Source organism: Ursus maritimus, unplaced genomic scaffold (assembly GCF_017311325.1).
Source record: "Ursus maritimus isolate PB19 unplaced genomic scaffold, ASM1731132v1 scaffold_10, whole genome shotgun sequence".
NCBI classification, from domain to species: Eukaryota; Metazoa; Chordata; class Mammalia; order Carnivora; family Ursidae; genus Ursus; species Ursus maritimus.
Window position 1 is genome coordinate 27,952,523 of NW_024423344.1, and position 16,789 is coordinate 27,969,311.

At 38.0% G+C, this 16,789-nt stretch overlaps 1 protein-coding gene across 3 annotated transcripts in view; it reads left to right on the plus strand.

The window, feature by feature from the left end:
• The window catches only part of EPSTI1 (epithelial stromal interaction 1), an 83,206-nt gene that overhangs the window by 23,581 nt on the left and 42,836 nt on the right, over positions 1 to 16,789 (plus strand). For all 3 annotated transcript variants that reach the window (XR_005832816.1, XM_040623130.1, XM_040623135.1), the window contains exon 6: positions 7,776 to 7,849. Coding sequence is in view for 2 of the 3 variants with exons in the window: in XM_040623130.1 (XP_040479064.1) it covers positions 7,776 to 7,849 (74 nt within the window). In the remaining variant the exon portion in view is untranslated. The remainder of the gene's footprint in view (positions 1 to 7,775; positions 7,850 to 16,789) is intronic.

Consider the following 16,789-nt stretch of genomic DNA (forward strand, 5'->3'; position numbering starts at 1 on the left):
ACAATAATTTGTTTTTAACCTTTAAAACTTCGTTTTCTGGGTCTTTTTACTTCTCTATTCCCCATCCTTTTTCATCCAACTCCCCCCTCTCATTTCTTTTTCTTCAAAGGAAGTCTCACACTTTGGACTTGTGATTGTAGAGGAGGTGTGCCATTTACATTTCAGGTGGAACTAAGAAAATCATCCAGTCATCACCAGGAATTGAATTAAGAGGCTTGCAGGTCCTGAAGAATTACTGTGTTGCAACTTCTTCTAAAGCTGTGTATTAGTGGTCATTTAATACCCATAATTGGCTGGCTTGTGGGTTATTTATAGCTCATTTCTTCCCAGGGTCAGATAATGTACACTATTCAGAAATGTTGGTGGCTGAAGTGGCTTTCTTTCACATTGAGTAAAAGCAACATTTTCCTCTTTCCAAGTTGTACTGTAACACTAGATGTATCGCAATCATTAACTACAGAAATCTTAACTGGGTTGGCTTTTCTAATGTGATAACGGTAATGATTATTGGTATAACTTTGTCCAAAAGTGAAAGATGGGGAGAGAACATTGATATGTTGATCCTTCCCATTCAAAACGTGGTCCTTGAACCAGCAGCATTGGCATCACGTGTTAGAGATGCAGAATCTTGAGACCCCACCTGAGACCTTTTGAACCAGAACCTGCATTTTAATAAGCTCCCCAGTTGATTCTTGTGCGTAGAAAAGTTGAGGAGCATTAAAGTAAGCTACCTAACAAGATAAGGAGCAGCCTACCCCGGTCCTTCCACAGATTTGATTTCTCTGGTTAATTGCCCTGCGCTGCCACCAGGACCTAGCTCTTCCTGTTGGACATAAATCTGTGGCTTTTCCTACTAAATGTGAGCCTATTTAGTATCTTATGTCAGATAAAAGAAAAATGGACATTAGCCATCTAGGGATGGCATACTTCACATTGCCAGTATGGAAATGGCCAAGGGAAGCAATAATGGCAGTGCTTATGGAGCATTGATTCTTTAAAATGCACAACAAACATGCATATGGACAGCAGCTTGCAAAATACCACCCTTCTCCCCAGGCAAATGGCTACTGTCCAGAAACTCTGAGTCAAGTAGAAACCAAGCAGCCTGTTGCCACCTGAGACTCCCTAGCTTGGCCTCTGGTCTTAACCCCTCTTGCCCTTCAGTTTTCCCTCTCCCAGGAGGGGTCACCATGGAACACGGGGTCTCTAATTGGTCACCACCTGTGTGTGAGTGAGGGGAGAGTGAACTGTATTCCCTGCTAGCACATGTGAGTGGTCTTTGATTTTTAATAAGCACAGGGGTGTGAAAGACAGCCAGCTCTTTAGCATCTGGTCATGTCAGTGGGTTCAGGAAGGGGAAATTTGGAAAGGGCACTTGGATATTCCAAACAAACTTTTATTTTCTGTACTAGGATATGTTGAGGTTATGTGTTTATCCCTTGGTGTGTACTAGAGCCTCCTGGACTTCATCTTGGTAACTTGAAACCGACCATGGCGGAAGTATTTTCACCACAGAAATCAGTAAATGCTACAAGTCAACCTTCCGCTCCTCCTCTTTGCTAGGGCTGGTGGCTAAGTTTATCAGCACACTGCTTGTTTAGCCCTAAGTGAAAGAGGGCCTCCCTCACCTTCCCTACCACACCCATTCCAAAGCCAAGCCTCTGAGGGCTAAGAAGGGCAAAGATTTCGTGAAGTATCTGGCATATTATATGTCTGATGCTCATTGATATAAAACTAGATTATAACCCATGCAGTAGGCAGAGTAAGGCCCCCTCCCCTGCCCCTCCACATTCTAATCCCCGGAACCTAGGAATGTATTATGTTACATGGCAAAGGTGGGGGGGGGGGGCTACATTTTCAGGTGAAATTAATGTTGCTAATCAACTTGCCTTCAAATAGAGACCCCTGTGTTATCCAGGTGGCTCCAATGTAATCAGACTGAAAGAGGCAGGCGGGAGATGGAGCACTGATGGCAGCGGGAGAAAGATCCGGCCTGCCACTGCTGGCTTTAAGATGGGGGAAGGGGCCATGAGCCAAGGAATGTAGGTGGCCTCTAGAAGCTAGAAAAGACAAGAAGGAAGATTCTCCCCTGGGCTCCAAAGAAAACTAGTCCTGCTGACACCTTGACTTTAACCCAGTGAGACCGTCTTGGACTTTCAGCCTCCAGAGCTGTAAGATTATCAGAGTAAATCTGCATTGTTTGAAGCCACTAAGTTTTGGCGATTTGTTACAGCAACAAGAGGAAACAAATACAACTCGTGTGGTTTTATGATAATGTATTAGCTTCTCTTTCTGGAAATCTACAAAAACAGAAAACACCACTAAAATATTAGAACATCAGAGTGAAACAAAGTCATTAAACAAAGGCAGCATACAGGGTACACGTACTTTGCCGACTGGATCTTGCAGGATAACTACACAGGTTTTCATAAATTCTCACAAAAAGCCTTTTACCTGAATTTTGTGCTGGGGAGTAAACCTCTACCAGGATTTCCCCTCATAATCACATTGATGGATTAGGTAATAATTCGATTTTTTTCCCCCAGACTTTCATAACAGCCACACACTTGAAACCTGAAAATCTTCTGATTCCATGTTAAAGACCCTTCCTACCTCCTGGATTCCTCTTATTCTGCCTTTGATCTACTTATGTTTGAAATAATATTATACAGTGGTATACAGTTTATAAATACTTTCATCTAATACTCAGAACCTTTTGGGTTCTCATAACCTTAGAAAGGGCAGGAAACCAGTCAGATATCTGGGTGGCATCCGATGACTTTCCTTCTTCTTTCTAGTAAACTATAAAGTCACAAAGCTGATAGTTATTTGGAGCACTGGAGGTCAGGGTGTTTTATGCAGACACTGAGGAGCATTGTTAGTTTTAAAGCCTTTTCTTTTTAAGATTTTATTTATTTATTAGAGAGAGAAATAGCGAGAGAGAGAGAGAGCAAGCACAAGCAGGGGAAGAGGCAGGCAGAGGGAGAAGCAGGCTCCCGCTGAGCAAGGAGCCCAATGTGGGGCTCAATCCCAGGACCCTGAGATCAAGAGCTGAGCTGAAGGCAGATGCTTAACCGACTGAGCCACCCAGGTGCCCCTGTTAGTTTTAATGCTATAAAGGGAAGTAGGAACTAACCAATAGAAAATAAGGTATGCATGTTAGATTCAGAGATGCATACATATACATATTTTTGAAGGAATCACATTTGTTACTTATTTCTAGGAAGCAAGTAGTAGCAGGGGCTAACAATTTTATTTATTTATTTATTTATTTATTTATTTATTTATTTATTATTTTTTAAAAGATTCTATTTATTTATTTAACAGAGAGAGAGACAGCCGGTGAGAGAGGGAACACAGGCAGGAGCAGTGGGAGAGGAAGAAGCAGGCTCCCAGCGGAGGAGCCTGATATGGGGCTCAATCCCAGGACTCTGGGATCACGCCCTGAGCCAAAGGCAGACGCTTAAGGACTGAGACGCCCAGGTGCTCCAGGGGCTAACAATTTAAGACAGATTACAGTGTAAAACCACATTGAGGTACTTACTGCAATATTATTTTTATAAACTAGGAAAAATGTCCATTTCCTTATCTGTAAAATGGGTTTAATAATAATACAATGGAATGGAAGCCTTAAAGGATACAATATGTGCAAAGCCCTTAGTACAATGCCTAGCACATAGTAATCACTGACTTGCGGTACCCTCACCTAATTAATTATAGATGTAGAGAAGTGCTTTAATACTATCTCACTTGACTTTGTTGTATCAAACTGGTGTGTGGAAGGCAAAGAATTATTTTACAAATGGATTCATTTCATTTTTACTAAACGCCCATGAATGAGGCTGGAGAAAGCAAATACACATGCTTTTGTGGGTTATCTTATTTTGCCTCACCAGATTTGTGGGCTTCCCTCTCAGCAGGGTCTCTAGCAATGCCTACCGTATGGCACTTCACTTTGCAGGCCTGGCCCACTTCTAATTACCAAGATCTTCCTTCCCTCACTTTCTTCTTATCCTCTTCTTTCATTTTCAGTTCATAATCTCCTCTCTCACCTTCTGGGAAATAAAGTCCATCAGGCCATAAGTCCATCAACTTCATTTTTCTATTTCTGTACTCTTCCTTTGCTCTTTCTACCCCCACCCCATCTCAGGAGGAATAAGAAAGTGCTTTTCTTCATTGTTAGACGATGGATTCTTCTACCTGTGTTTATTATCTCATGTTCCCTCCCATCTCCCCAGGAACCTTCCTGCTCCATCAATTAAGCCCCCTTTTTTCTTGTTACTTTCCTGTCCCCCCACCCCCACCTCCTCTGTCTCTTGGGACATAATCCTACTCAGTTCTCTTAAAAGCAAAATGTCTTTCTCTGTTCTGGTTTGCTTTCAACTCCTTCCTGCCAAGTGTCATGGCTCAGCTGCTCAAAAGCCTCTCCACCACGTTTGGTTCCCAAATGCCAGTCTGTGGACCGACTTCTAGCAATCACCTGAAACAAAGAATCTCTACTTTTTAAAAATGTCCCTTAGGTGATGCTGAGTGCATCTGGCTTAGGGACCTGCCTTCTTTGAGTTCTCACCTCTATTTGTTCTTTTTTGAGCTGAGTTTGACCTCTATCTCTAGTACTCCGCTGGTACTGATCTAGCTAAGAGCACCAAAGGTGCTCTTAATTTAAAAAACCTAATGGATACTCTAATTTCTAATTTATTTAAACTCTTTGTAATGTTGTAACTATTAAGTATTCTGTCCTTCAAATTCCACCCCTCTGGATTTCCAGATCTTCCTCCCACCCCACATGTTCTTCTACTATCGATGTTCTATCCAGGTCCTATCTGTTGGTCTTCTCTCATCCCTGTACCTATCCAACCATAGTCTTAGGTGAAAGTCCTCACATTTCCACATTTAAGGGTTAGTCACAGCTTATGCTGGTGATTTCTGAAATCTGTGTCTCTAGCCCATATTCCCGAATCCCAGAACCACAAATTCTACTAAATGCTTGATATTTCTCTCTAGATATACCACAAGTAGATCTAAAATGCAGTAGGTTCAAAACTAAACTTCTATTCATTCTGATGCTTTTAATGGCCATCCTCCTGTACTATTCCCCCTTGCCTTACTCACCCTTCATTGATACAGTCTACCTCCTAGTATTTCTTTTTTCCTCTCTCCTGTTATTTCTGTTCCCTGCATTTTTCTAGAGTTTGCCCATCCTTCTCTGTCCCCATTGCCTTAATTTGAGACTCGTAATTTATGGCCTGGGTTATTGTGAGAACTACTCCATTTGTTTTATATTCTGCAGTTTATTCTCCACCTTGCGTTCAGAGTGAGCTGCTTACTGTCCTGCTTAAAATAACATAATGGCTCATCATTGCCTTTAATGAAGTCCAAACTCCTTTACTTGGCATATAAATTCATCTTTAACCACCCCTTCCCATTTCCTCAACCTTAACATTCTGACTGTGAATCTTGTGCCCAGGATGGGGTCTGCCACTTAGTAGACACCAAATTAACGTTTGCGGAAATTTTGAAAGCATTTCCCGATGACCGACTTCTGTGCTTTTTCTCTGTTTGTATAATTTGCAAGCCTCTATCCCCCAACATATAAAATATGTTTTATATGCCATCATTGCTTTGTTGTCTGTGTTCCCAACTAGCCTCTGAAATTTTCCAGAGGAGGCACTGCTCTGTTCATATCTGTATTCTCAGCATCTAACATAGTACCAAGCATATAATAGGCATTTGATAAATGTTTGAACAAATGAGATTCAGTAATACTAAATGATTTGCTTATGGTTACTCAGTGATGGTGGATCTGGAGCTGATTACACAATTTTTTCTTTTAGACCCCATGCTCCTAGATATTTTAATTAATTAATTAGAGTGTGTGTGCATGTGTGAGCAGGGTGGGGACAGGCAGAGGGAGAAAGACAATCTCAAATAGATTCCACACCCAGCATGGAGCCCCATGTGGGGCTCAGTCTCATGACCCTGAGATCATGACCTAAGCCGAAACCAAGAGTTGAATGCTTAACCAACTAAGCCACCCAGGTGTCCCTAGACATTTTACATTTTGCATTTGAGTGTGTGTGTGTGTGTGTGTGTGTGTGTGTATACAATGTGTGGTTGGATGACTCCTTAATTCTCTGTTAAATGGAAAGAAATAAATAGTATGACTAAACGTAAGTATTCAGATTAGTATAATAAACAGCTCCGACATTGATAGGTATTGAATAGATTTTCTTAAGTACTCTGGTATTTTGCAGAATACCTCTCCATCAACTTCTGAGGGATAAACAGACCTTTTTGGACAGAATTTAGCTACTGAGTAACTGTTTTCATGAGTTGAATTCAATCATAATCTATTAGTGAAGAGATCAAAATGGTTTCCAATTTTTGACCTTGCTAAAGGAACCCAGCCCTGGTCTCCAGATGCTTGTGTGGTTTTCTCACTATTGTCAAAGTACCATTCCTAATAGTGGTTTAATGAATCCCTACTGCTTGCTTGCTGTCTTTTACTGCTCCCTACTTTTTCCCAGAAATGTAGGGGCTCATCACAATTGATCATTTTGGTCTCATGTATCAGGATTTTTTTTCTAGGTTGAGAGCCTGTTGATTTGGTTCACAATTCTCTATTAGTTTGCTTCCTAGAACTGGTTTCATTAATAATCCAATTGCTTTGTATTGTAATTGATTCCTTTTGTAGTAAATTTCCTGTTTTATTCTGAAACTGAAACCTCCATTTTATTTTTCAGAATGGGACTAGTAAGTGGTTCTGTGTGCATGAAGACTTTCATGGAAATGAACAACATGAACAGTTTTTCCCCTTCTTTGAAAGATGGTGCCAAACTTATGTCAGGGTTTAGAAGTGATGATTTCCATTACTCCCTTTTCACAGGTCTTCCTGCTAGGCAAATCCAATTCTTTTTATTAAAGCAAACCCAGCTGCTTGCTGTCTCCCTTGGATTCATTTAAAACTTCAAGTCTCCCCTGTGTTGTAGAACTTGTTTCAACTCCACTTTAAACTTGTTTTCTAGGAATTTCACTTGTTTTTCATAGGCAAGTTAAAAAAAAAAATGACAGTTACTTCATAGTGAACAAAAAGCTCCAGGGTTATTTAAGTTGAATTAAAATATGCCAGAGCCTTGGTGACAGTAATATCAAATATGAAGTCCTTTGTTTCTAGATTCACCAAACAGCTAATTAAAAAAAGAACTCTTTCCATTCCGTTTTCTATGACATTTGCTGTTCGATCTCTCAACAGCTTTAAGTATCTGATTCTAAGTCAGGAGGGAGTTGAGTCGGCTTATTGAAAATCTTTTTCTGAATGCTTTGAGTCAAATGTGGGTATATATATATGTGTGTGTGTGTGTGTGTGTGTGTGTATAAATTTTTATGAACTACTTAACCATTTCTTATAATTTCTTATAATTTTCATTTAACATACTTGGTGTGCACATTTCATGTTTCCCTCAAACCATCTTGAAAACACTTCTTAAAATATAAATGTTGCCATCATTTGAACTATAAAATAAAAATGTGAATACAATTCTGTGATTATACCTATCCAGTTGGGAGAGAGGAACCATGGCAGGAATCTGTGGCTCCTGGCTTTCAGTAAACAGTGCCCATGGGTTGAGAGGGCACATCTTGGAAGCCCTGGTAGGTACCACCTTGGGCTACTGGGGCCACTTGAACCTTAGGATTCTGGACCTTGGGTAACTTTAACACCATGATTCTGCTTAAAGCTTCCCTAACAGGTGGCATTTTGATATTTGCAATTTCAGAGCAATAAACTAGAGGAGAAAAAAAGACTTCAGGAAAACCTCAGAAGAGAAGCATTTAGAGAGCACCAGCAATAGTAAGTTTGTATCTTCAGAACTTTATACCTTTATAGGCATATTGCTCATTCTGCTTTTAAATTCTAGGTGATGGTAACTGTTTAAGACCTCTGATATTGGATTATTGGCTGTTATATTAATTATGTAATTAAACTCTGTCATTATGTAAGTGAGGTTCTGAGGTTCACAGAGTATTCTTTAGTAGTCAATCGATTTGAAATAATACTGCTAAGTTTGAGAAATTCCCCATTCTAAATAACTAGGAGGGCTGATTCTTTGGTGATCTGAGGTACTTCTGATAATGTCAACTTTCAAAATACTGATATAACAAAGATGATATTTGAAAAGAAGTAGCCAAGGAGAATCGAAACTAACTAGGGGTTTATCTAATGGACTGAGGACTAGTCACAGTTGTATTTTTGTAGATAAAAATTGAGAAAAAAATTAGCAGTTATTGGCAAAATTCCCAATTGGTGGTCAAACACCAAGGTACTTTTTTTAGTAGGACTTGTGAATATCAGCAGCTAATATGTATAGGGCAACTACTATGTACTATATAATGTAGGTAATCTACCCTGTTACACAGGTTTTAAAGATAAGCTCCTATCCTAACATTAGCTAGATTACCTGCAAAATGCTTAAAAGAATAGAAAAAGCCAAAACCCGTATTTTTTATTATATTATAACTTAGGAATAAATATATTATATATAACCTAGAAATAAACCTATGTTAATTCCAAATGTGGTAGAATTAAAACCAAGCAGATCTGGATTCAAAGTCCTAGTTCCATTCCCCAGCTGTAACCTTGGACAAAGTACTAAACCTCATTTTTTTTTTTTTAATAGGGATGACAGTATCTCTCCCCTAGGTCATTTGTAATGATTAAATAAAATATTTTACATAAATGGCATATAAGTGTCTTTATTTTATGGAGACAGAAATGAAACTTTGTACAGAGGTCCTTGTTGCATGGATCAGACGACTTCTATTTTGTAGTAACTATTATGTAGAGATTATTCTGGTCCCACCCAGAACTGGCAATTGGTCTCCACTTTTGGATGGATTGTTATCTGACTGCCTCCTGTTCTCTCTTCCCATTGTTGTACCTCATTTTCAGAATTTAAGATTATTCTAATGTTGGGGTGAGCATATGTGACACCCTAAAGTATGTTATGTCCTCCAGTTTTCTCATTCCACTGCAATTATCCTGCCTCTATCCTAAGCTTTAAGTTTCTTGCTTTAAGTCTCCCAGGAAGGAGTGGGAGCAAGTTTCTCAATGCTTTACTTTGCCTTTTAGCAAGTGAGGTGGCTTGGCCTCTGCTACCCAGGCCAGAAAAAATGGGAGATGGAATGGGTGGGGTAGAAGTGCCAATGAGCGACGTTATCTTTTTTAAGTTAAAATAGGCATTGCCCTCATTTGAGTCCCTGCTGTTCTTCTAAGACCGGCATGGGGGCGAGGGAGCTGGTGGGAATCTAAACACCAGGAGAAACTGTCTTAGAGATGGCAGGAGGAAGGCAGTAGATCAAGGTTGTTAATATATTATTGCCTTTCCATTCATTGGTAGAGGATGAATGAGAGTATTTCTAGGCCAGCCAGAGGAGTTGAAGGAGACAAGGGGATGCCATGGGGGCAGTTGTAGGCTAGAGAGACAATAAAGACCAATGTATGTATTCTGTGTTATCCTAGTTTCGCTGGAAAAGGGAAGAGCTGCTTACCAATGAGGGGTCTTAGGTACAGGACTAGGAATTTGAACAAGCCCATTCTCTGAAGAGTTTTAAACATGGTAAGGTGAAGGATGAGAAATTCTCAGAATCTAAAGGAAATGGGAGGTTATGTCACCTAACCGCCTTTCTTTCATAATCTCCAGCTTTTTGAGTTGTGTTTTACTGAATACCAGAGATCAATCACCCTTTTTCTCTGAAGGGAAAAAAGAAGTTTTACCCTCAACCACCTCCTCTACCATTGGTGGAGCTGAATTCAATTACACGCACATTTCACTCTTGCTCTTTCTTCTGCTTATCATGAAAGTCCCAGTTAACCAGGAAAAAGGAGTTGACTAAAAATGAGAAGTATCTCAAACTGATTTTTAAAGCCTATTGAGAAACATAAAAAATATATGTGTTTTTTTTAAAGAGTATTTTGTTTTGAACTACTTTTGAAATTAAAAGACTAATAGCTCATGAACTGAATGATCATTATATAGCTAGAAATATGAAAGGAACTTCTTGGAAAACATGGATCCTCTGTATAATAAGCCCCTACCATACCTTCTTATAATCGGTTTATGGTTTAAAAATTGTCTAGGGGAGCTGTTAGAATTCTAATAGCACAAAGTCTTCACCGGACCAACCAGGCTATTCCCCATTCTCCAACACCCTCTCCCCCGCCAAAAGAATTAGATTCTCCTGAAGCTGTCAAACCAAGCAACACAAAATAGAAACACAAGTAAGAAATTCTTTCAAAGTAGTCAATACCTCATGTCCTTGCTAGTTTCAGCATACTGTGATATGTGGTTCAAATAGCAGACCAGAATGGTGGTGGTTTTTTTTCTTTTCTTTTCTTTCTTTCTTTTTCTTTTTGTTTTTGTTTTTCTTTTTTTTTTTTTTTTTTTTGTATAGAAGTGAATCCATGGACTTGAGCAGACTGTAAATCCAAGCTGCTGGAGAAAAAGCTCATGATAGCATCCTGGGGCACCACCATGAGAATCTTAATGTGCTCTTTCTTAACACCTTATTCCTGACTTCGTTCATTTGCTTCTGATTATTTTTAGTGTTGTCAATTATTTAGCTAACAGGCAGAAAACTAGGCTTTTATTGACATCCAAAGGGACTCTCCTGAGTGTAATAATGAAGGCAGTTTATTGAATGCCTGTGAGGTTGCTTTCTAATTGTATGCATTAATCTGCCCATGCAAGCTGGCTGGAAATACACAAGCAGATTGCATGTGCAGATGGAGCACACAGGATGGCTTTTATGGAAAGACCTCTGGAATGTACTTCTGCAGTACTGTCTTTTCCTTAAAAATCGAATGACTGTGACTATTTCAATTGGCAGCTGAGAGCAGACCAGATTAATGGTGCATTAAGTCTGCTACTCTGGCTGGGGACAGATTCATTTCACAATTTAGAATTAGTTCTAGGATTCTTGAGCGTGAAACCAGAGGGTAGAAATAGGCATCTAACCCTGGTGTAGTTTTCACCATTATTTTTACTTTCTGTAATTACTTACTTATAAAAAGTCAAATGTGGCACTTTTCAGGATGGCGTTTTCTATTAATCAATTTTACTAGTGGATTTGAGCATTTGAAGTAATAGTTACTAAACCTTTGGCTGTGCTTTTAAAAAAATATATCAAAGAGGGAATGTTGGGATATAGGTGATGTAAAACACTTGAGTAAAATCTCAGCGTTTAGAATTTTGAAGGGTAGCTTATTTTGAGGGTTGCAGTCATCTTTCTAATAATGTCTTTTGGATAGATGTAGAGATAGGTTTGAATTTTCAGCCTATTTAATCAGTGGTGGGGGCTCCCGTAGGATGGGAGTAAACAGATGCATTTCTTCCAACCAAGATCTAAATTTTGCCTAGAGTAGGTGAAAGAAAAACTGAAGAAGTATGTCTGCTTCTTCTGATTTTCATCATATATGAATGTGATCCTCTTCCAGGTCCAACACTGGGTTAGCACCACAGTTAAACTTAGTAGCGGGTCTGTGGGCTTTTGTGACCTCTCTGGGCGGTACTCTATTCCTAGATACCGCTTCTGTTATTTCTAGGGGAGAAGGGCCTCAGTTCTTAAAACTGCAGTTGAAAAAACTCTTGGAACCAAGTTCATTCCAAAACTGGACCTTCCTGTTCCTAAAGTGCCAAGCTCCACCTTGAGCGCAGCCTGTCGGTTGTAATGTTGGAAAGTTTACTTCATTTCTACCATCAGAACCATGCATCTCTTTTATTTCCATTTGAATAATTGTATTAGTTCCTAGGAGGCACATCATCATCTATTTTAGTTTCCTAGAGTGAAGGATCCAGGCAGGTCTGCTGAATATGCACACTTCGGCCCCAAGTTTGCCTTCTAATATGCTCACAAAACTTCTAATGCCCTTCATGGGAGCTTCCAAAAGACACTTAAGGGCTAAATCGATCCCTTATCCATATGGTAGGCTTAAATCCAACTTCACATTTTATAATCCAAGTAAGGTGAATCCAAAGTCATCCTATTCATAACTTTCTATCTTATGCTAATGAAGTGAACTTACAGATACAAAAATCCCCTCTCTATTTTATTCAGAATAAGACTGAATATTTCATGGGACATCTGATCTGACAGAATCCCTGCCTAGTGAATGTTAAATCATGCTGGTGGTTAAGACCATATCAAAATCTCTACCCACCATTGATTCTTCCTGCAGATGTCCTGGTACACGTTAACTCCTTTTCATTCCCGCTGCTACCACCTTCATATAGGTATTTATCACATGCCACCTGCATTATGGCGGCTATGTCCTTGTCGTCCCCTGGACCACTGGAATGGCTTCATTACCATCTTTGCCCACTGTCTTTTTCTTTTGGTTGCCTTACTTCATTCTCTAAAGCACAACTTTAATCATGTCTCTACCCTATTCTAAGAGCGCCACTTATTTCCCATTTCTTATTGGATGAATTCCAAACTCCTTAGCCACACTGTGGGGGAACTGTGGGCCACGTTGGTAAGAAGATCTCAGACCATGCTAGGACCTGTGTCAGGGTAACTGGAGGAGGCTTTGAGGAAGCAGGCCTTTGTTCTGAGTTGAATGTTATCAGGAGACAGGCGTGATTGTGATAGGTATCTTAATCTTATCTAAAAGGAGCGAAGACTTGAGTGATTAATTGTAATGGTAATGTAATTAATAAAGAAGTAGCAGTCACACAAATTAACTAGGAATTGGGGGTATTTGGTCGCTTTGGTTTAGAGGAGGTTCTCGTATCTTTGCTCAGACACGTTAATGAATGGTGTCTTTTTTGTCAGGATCATCAGTCACAGAGTGACCTCTTTTGATGTTGATACTAGGTGAAACTGCTTCCAACAGAACACCAAGGCCTAGTTCGAGTGCCAGGCCAGCTCCTGGATGTCAGGGACAGCTTCTAGCCTTCTCAATATGTAATTAATAATTGGTAAAAGATGAAAGTTGACTAGTGTCTTATTTCTAAACTAGTTTCACTTAATTATCTTATCGTTGGACGCTGGGACACTGTCAAGTGTTTCCTTCTTATGAGGGCAGATCTGGGGTCAGACTACTTGGGCTCAAACTATAACCCATCTGCTCACTAGCTGAGCATTATTTAACTCCTTGAGCCTCTCTTTCCTTATGGAGAGCATGGGGTGGGACTAGTAAAAGTTGCTAATTCAAAAGAAGATTAATCAATAGAATCCAAGTAAGACATCTAGTATTGTGCTTGGAGGGAGAAACTAAACAAAATCTAAAGTCATTGCAAATAAGGACAGCATAGGAAGAAGAGAGGGACTAGCTGATTCTGGCCTTTGTTCCCAAGAATACAGCCTCGAACTTCTTTCTGACAGGTGAGATTTATTAAGGCTGTGGGGCCCAGAAAGTGCTTCTGGCAAATATACTGTACCTGGGGGCATATGTGCCTCCCCCCCCTCCCCCCGCATCCTGGAGACAAGCTACCTGGGGAGCCAACTTTATCACTGAGTAAGATCCTTACTGAAAAAAATTACCACAAAATGAACTCCGGTCAAACAAATAATGAATCCAAGAAAAAGGAAGAGAGAAGATATCAGAATAATTGTGAACAAAGAAGATAGTGATATTTATAGTCAAGTATATGATGGATTTTTATCTTTTGTTTTTAAATTAAGAATCGGCATGATCAAATTAATATCATAGAGGATTTTAGTGCTAGAAAAGGCACAAGGAAGAGAGGGAGATAGGAAGTAACATAAGTACTTTTTTCTTTGCATGAGGAAAGGCTTGTGAATTCTGCATATTGATAGAAGACTAAGTGACATGTGTTTTATGTGTTTAACTATATGTACAAATAGGATAGGATACAGGATGTGTAACATAAAAAAGGATATATAACAGGATTATAGGATATATAACAGGATATATATAAGCTATATAACATAAAAACTTTAGGAGAAAAAATACAACAGTGAAATACAATGAATACAATGAAAATTTGATCATTACAACAGAAGGCAGAAAAGAGGGTGGAAGTTTTCTTAAAAACAAGTCAGCAATCACATAAAAGGTATATAGACCAAATTTCCTTATTAAAAGAAATGCTCTTGGATCACATAAAAAGATGAAACTCTAGCTATATACTACTGTAAGAGATGCCACAAAACAAGAGTTGAAAATAAAAGCATGGAAAATATAACCATAAATGCTAACAAAAGAGGCAGATTAATTAATATCACTATTAGTATGAGACGGAATTTAATTCAAGGTGAAAACCATTCAACAGGATAAAGGTCTTTTCTAGAGATAAAATATGTAACCCAAAAAATAATGTGAATTATAAATCCATATCAATTTGAAACCTATAAAGCAAACTGCTAAAGTCTATAATATAGTTAATGGATTTGTCAAATTTTCCTTTTTATTTCCATTGAAATGAACACATCAAGTGAACCAAAAAACAAATACAAGGAATAGAAGATTTAAATAACAATGGCTCAGTGTGATTATATAGACAGTTAAAAAGTGTTGTACCTAGTTTATGAAAATATTCTTGGGGTGACCGGGTGACTCAGTTGGTTAAGTGTCCGACTCTTGATTTCAGCTCAGGTCTTGATCTCAGAGTCATGAGTTCAAGCCTCATGTTGGGCTCCACACTGGGCGTGGAGCCTACTTAAAAAAAAAAAAATTATATATATATATGTTAAAATATTGATGCAACTACAATTGGCCATGACTAAGCTTTTAAAGTTTCCCAGAAAATCCCCCAAATACTCCCAAATCTAGAAAGCCACCATTCCTTAAGAAAAATCTAATAAAGTTAGAAATTAAGCAATAAGGAGCTTTGACATCTATTCACTTAAATTTTTTTTCTAATCACTTCTCTAAATGACTGTTAGGGTAGAAATTGAAACCAAAACTGAAATTATAAATTACTTAGGGATGAAAGAATACAAATTTTAAAGTATCCCATGTTAAAATCTACAGAATGTAGCTACAAAATTACTTAGAAAATGTAGTTTTAAAAGCATTTAGTAAAAATGGAAATTAAAAAGCAAGCATTTTATTAAGATAGTATTATAACCATAAAATAAATATAAAGAGATGGAAGAGATGGAAGGATAATACAGAAAAATCTTTTAATAAGGTAGAAAAGAAATTTATCATCTGTAAATTAATCCAAAACTAGGGTTTTTAAAATTCTGATAAAATTTCAGACAAATTCTGAACTTATTTGGTTTTAAAAGAAAGAAAGAAAAAAAAGAACTGCAAGGACGAGGAAGGAAGTATAACCAAAATTCTGGAAGAGCAAAATACTGTGTCCTACTTCTAATTGTTAAATGAGGAAATCTGGGTGAAAAAAAGTATTTCCTGGGAAAATATGTATAATTAGACTTAAAGCCTGAATAGAATAAAAACAAAAATTGGAAGAGAAAATGTAGTTTGACTTTTACCTACAAAAGACCGTAGGCCCAGTTGGGTTTTTTCCAGTGAGTTCTACTAACACTTCAAGGAAGGTATTAGGTTTCGTTTGAAATTCTAGGAAGAAAGCCAGTGAAGTCTGGAACAGGATGACGAGAGTGCTTGTTATTACTGACCTGCAATTAGAGACCATTTCTATTTCTAACAAAGAAATAAAGAGCCTAAATATTGGCTCTTTAGAAAGGGGTAAGTGTCTCTGATTGTCTAAAATATCCCAAAGGGATCAACTAAAAAATTATTAGAACTGGTACAAATAATTCAACTAACATGAATGGATCTAAAGCCAATATGTAGATATTTGTCTTTCTTATACACCGTCAAAAGCTCATTATAAAATATAATTGAAAGAAAAAATCCCATTTAAAATAATCATCTACATTGTAAGATAGGTGGTTATGTCTAATAAATAGAGCCTACATAAATGAAATACTTAAAAGAAGATGAAAATAAATATAGACCATGTACTATAAAAGGAAAAATTCAATATTATAAAGATAATATTTCTTCTGAACAGGCCTTTTGTGGAATTTGATAAATCAAGTTTAAAGAGAAAATACTAAAAGTAGATAAACATGAAAATGAAAAATTGAAGGGACTTGGGAGAGGCTTATTGTACCAGGTATCATTTATGTAATATAAAAGTATGGTAGTAATAAGGTGTTATTGGCATTGTAATAAATATATCTATTCAATGAAAGAGAGAATTTACAATGGGCCCATGCATATATGGGCATTTAGTATTTGGGACATCAGCTATTGCTAAAAGTATCCTTTCAAATCAGTATCAAAAAGCCAATTTGACAAATTGTATTGAACCAACAAAATTAGAATATAGTGAAGAATGTTTTTAGAAATTATAAGTCATGCACATAACTCAGAAGCTATAAGGAAAAGTACAGTTTTGACTACAGAAAAAAATTTATGATAGGAGACACAGTGAACAATATTACAAGTGAGTCTTGGAGAAAATATTTGCCTCAAGAGTAATGCACAAAGGATTAATTTTACAAAGAAGTCTACAAATTAGTAAGAAAAAGACAACTCTAGGAAAATTGGCAAAGCACTATACCAGGTTACTAAGTGACTAGGTTCTAGGTATGTACTATGAATAAACAAATACAGTCCCATGACCAAACGTGGAAATTCAGATAATAAACAAGCTAACCAAGAAATATATAGGATAACAGACTATAATTCCTATGAAAGAACTTAGTGGTGAAGATAGTGATCTCTACCAGTGATCAAGAATACAGGGAGGGGAGAATCTCCTTAGCATGATCAGGAAGACCTGAATCTCTGAGA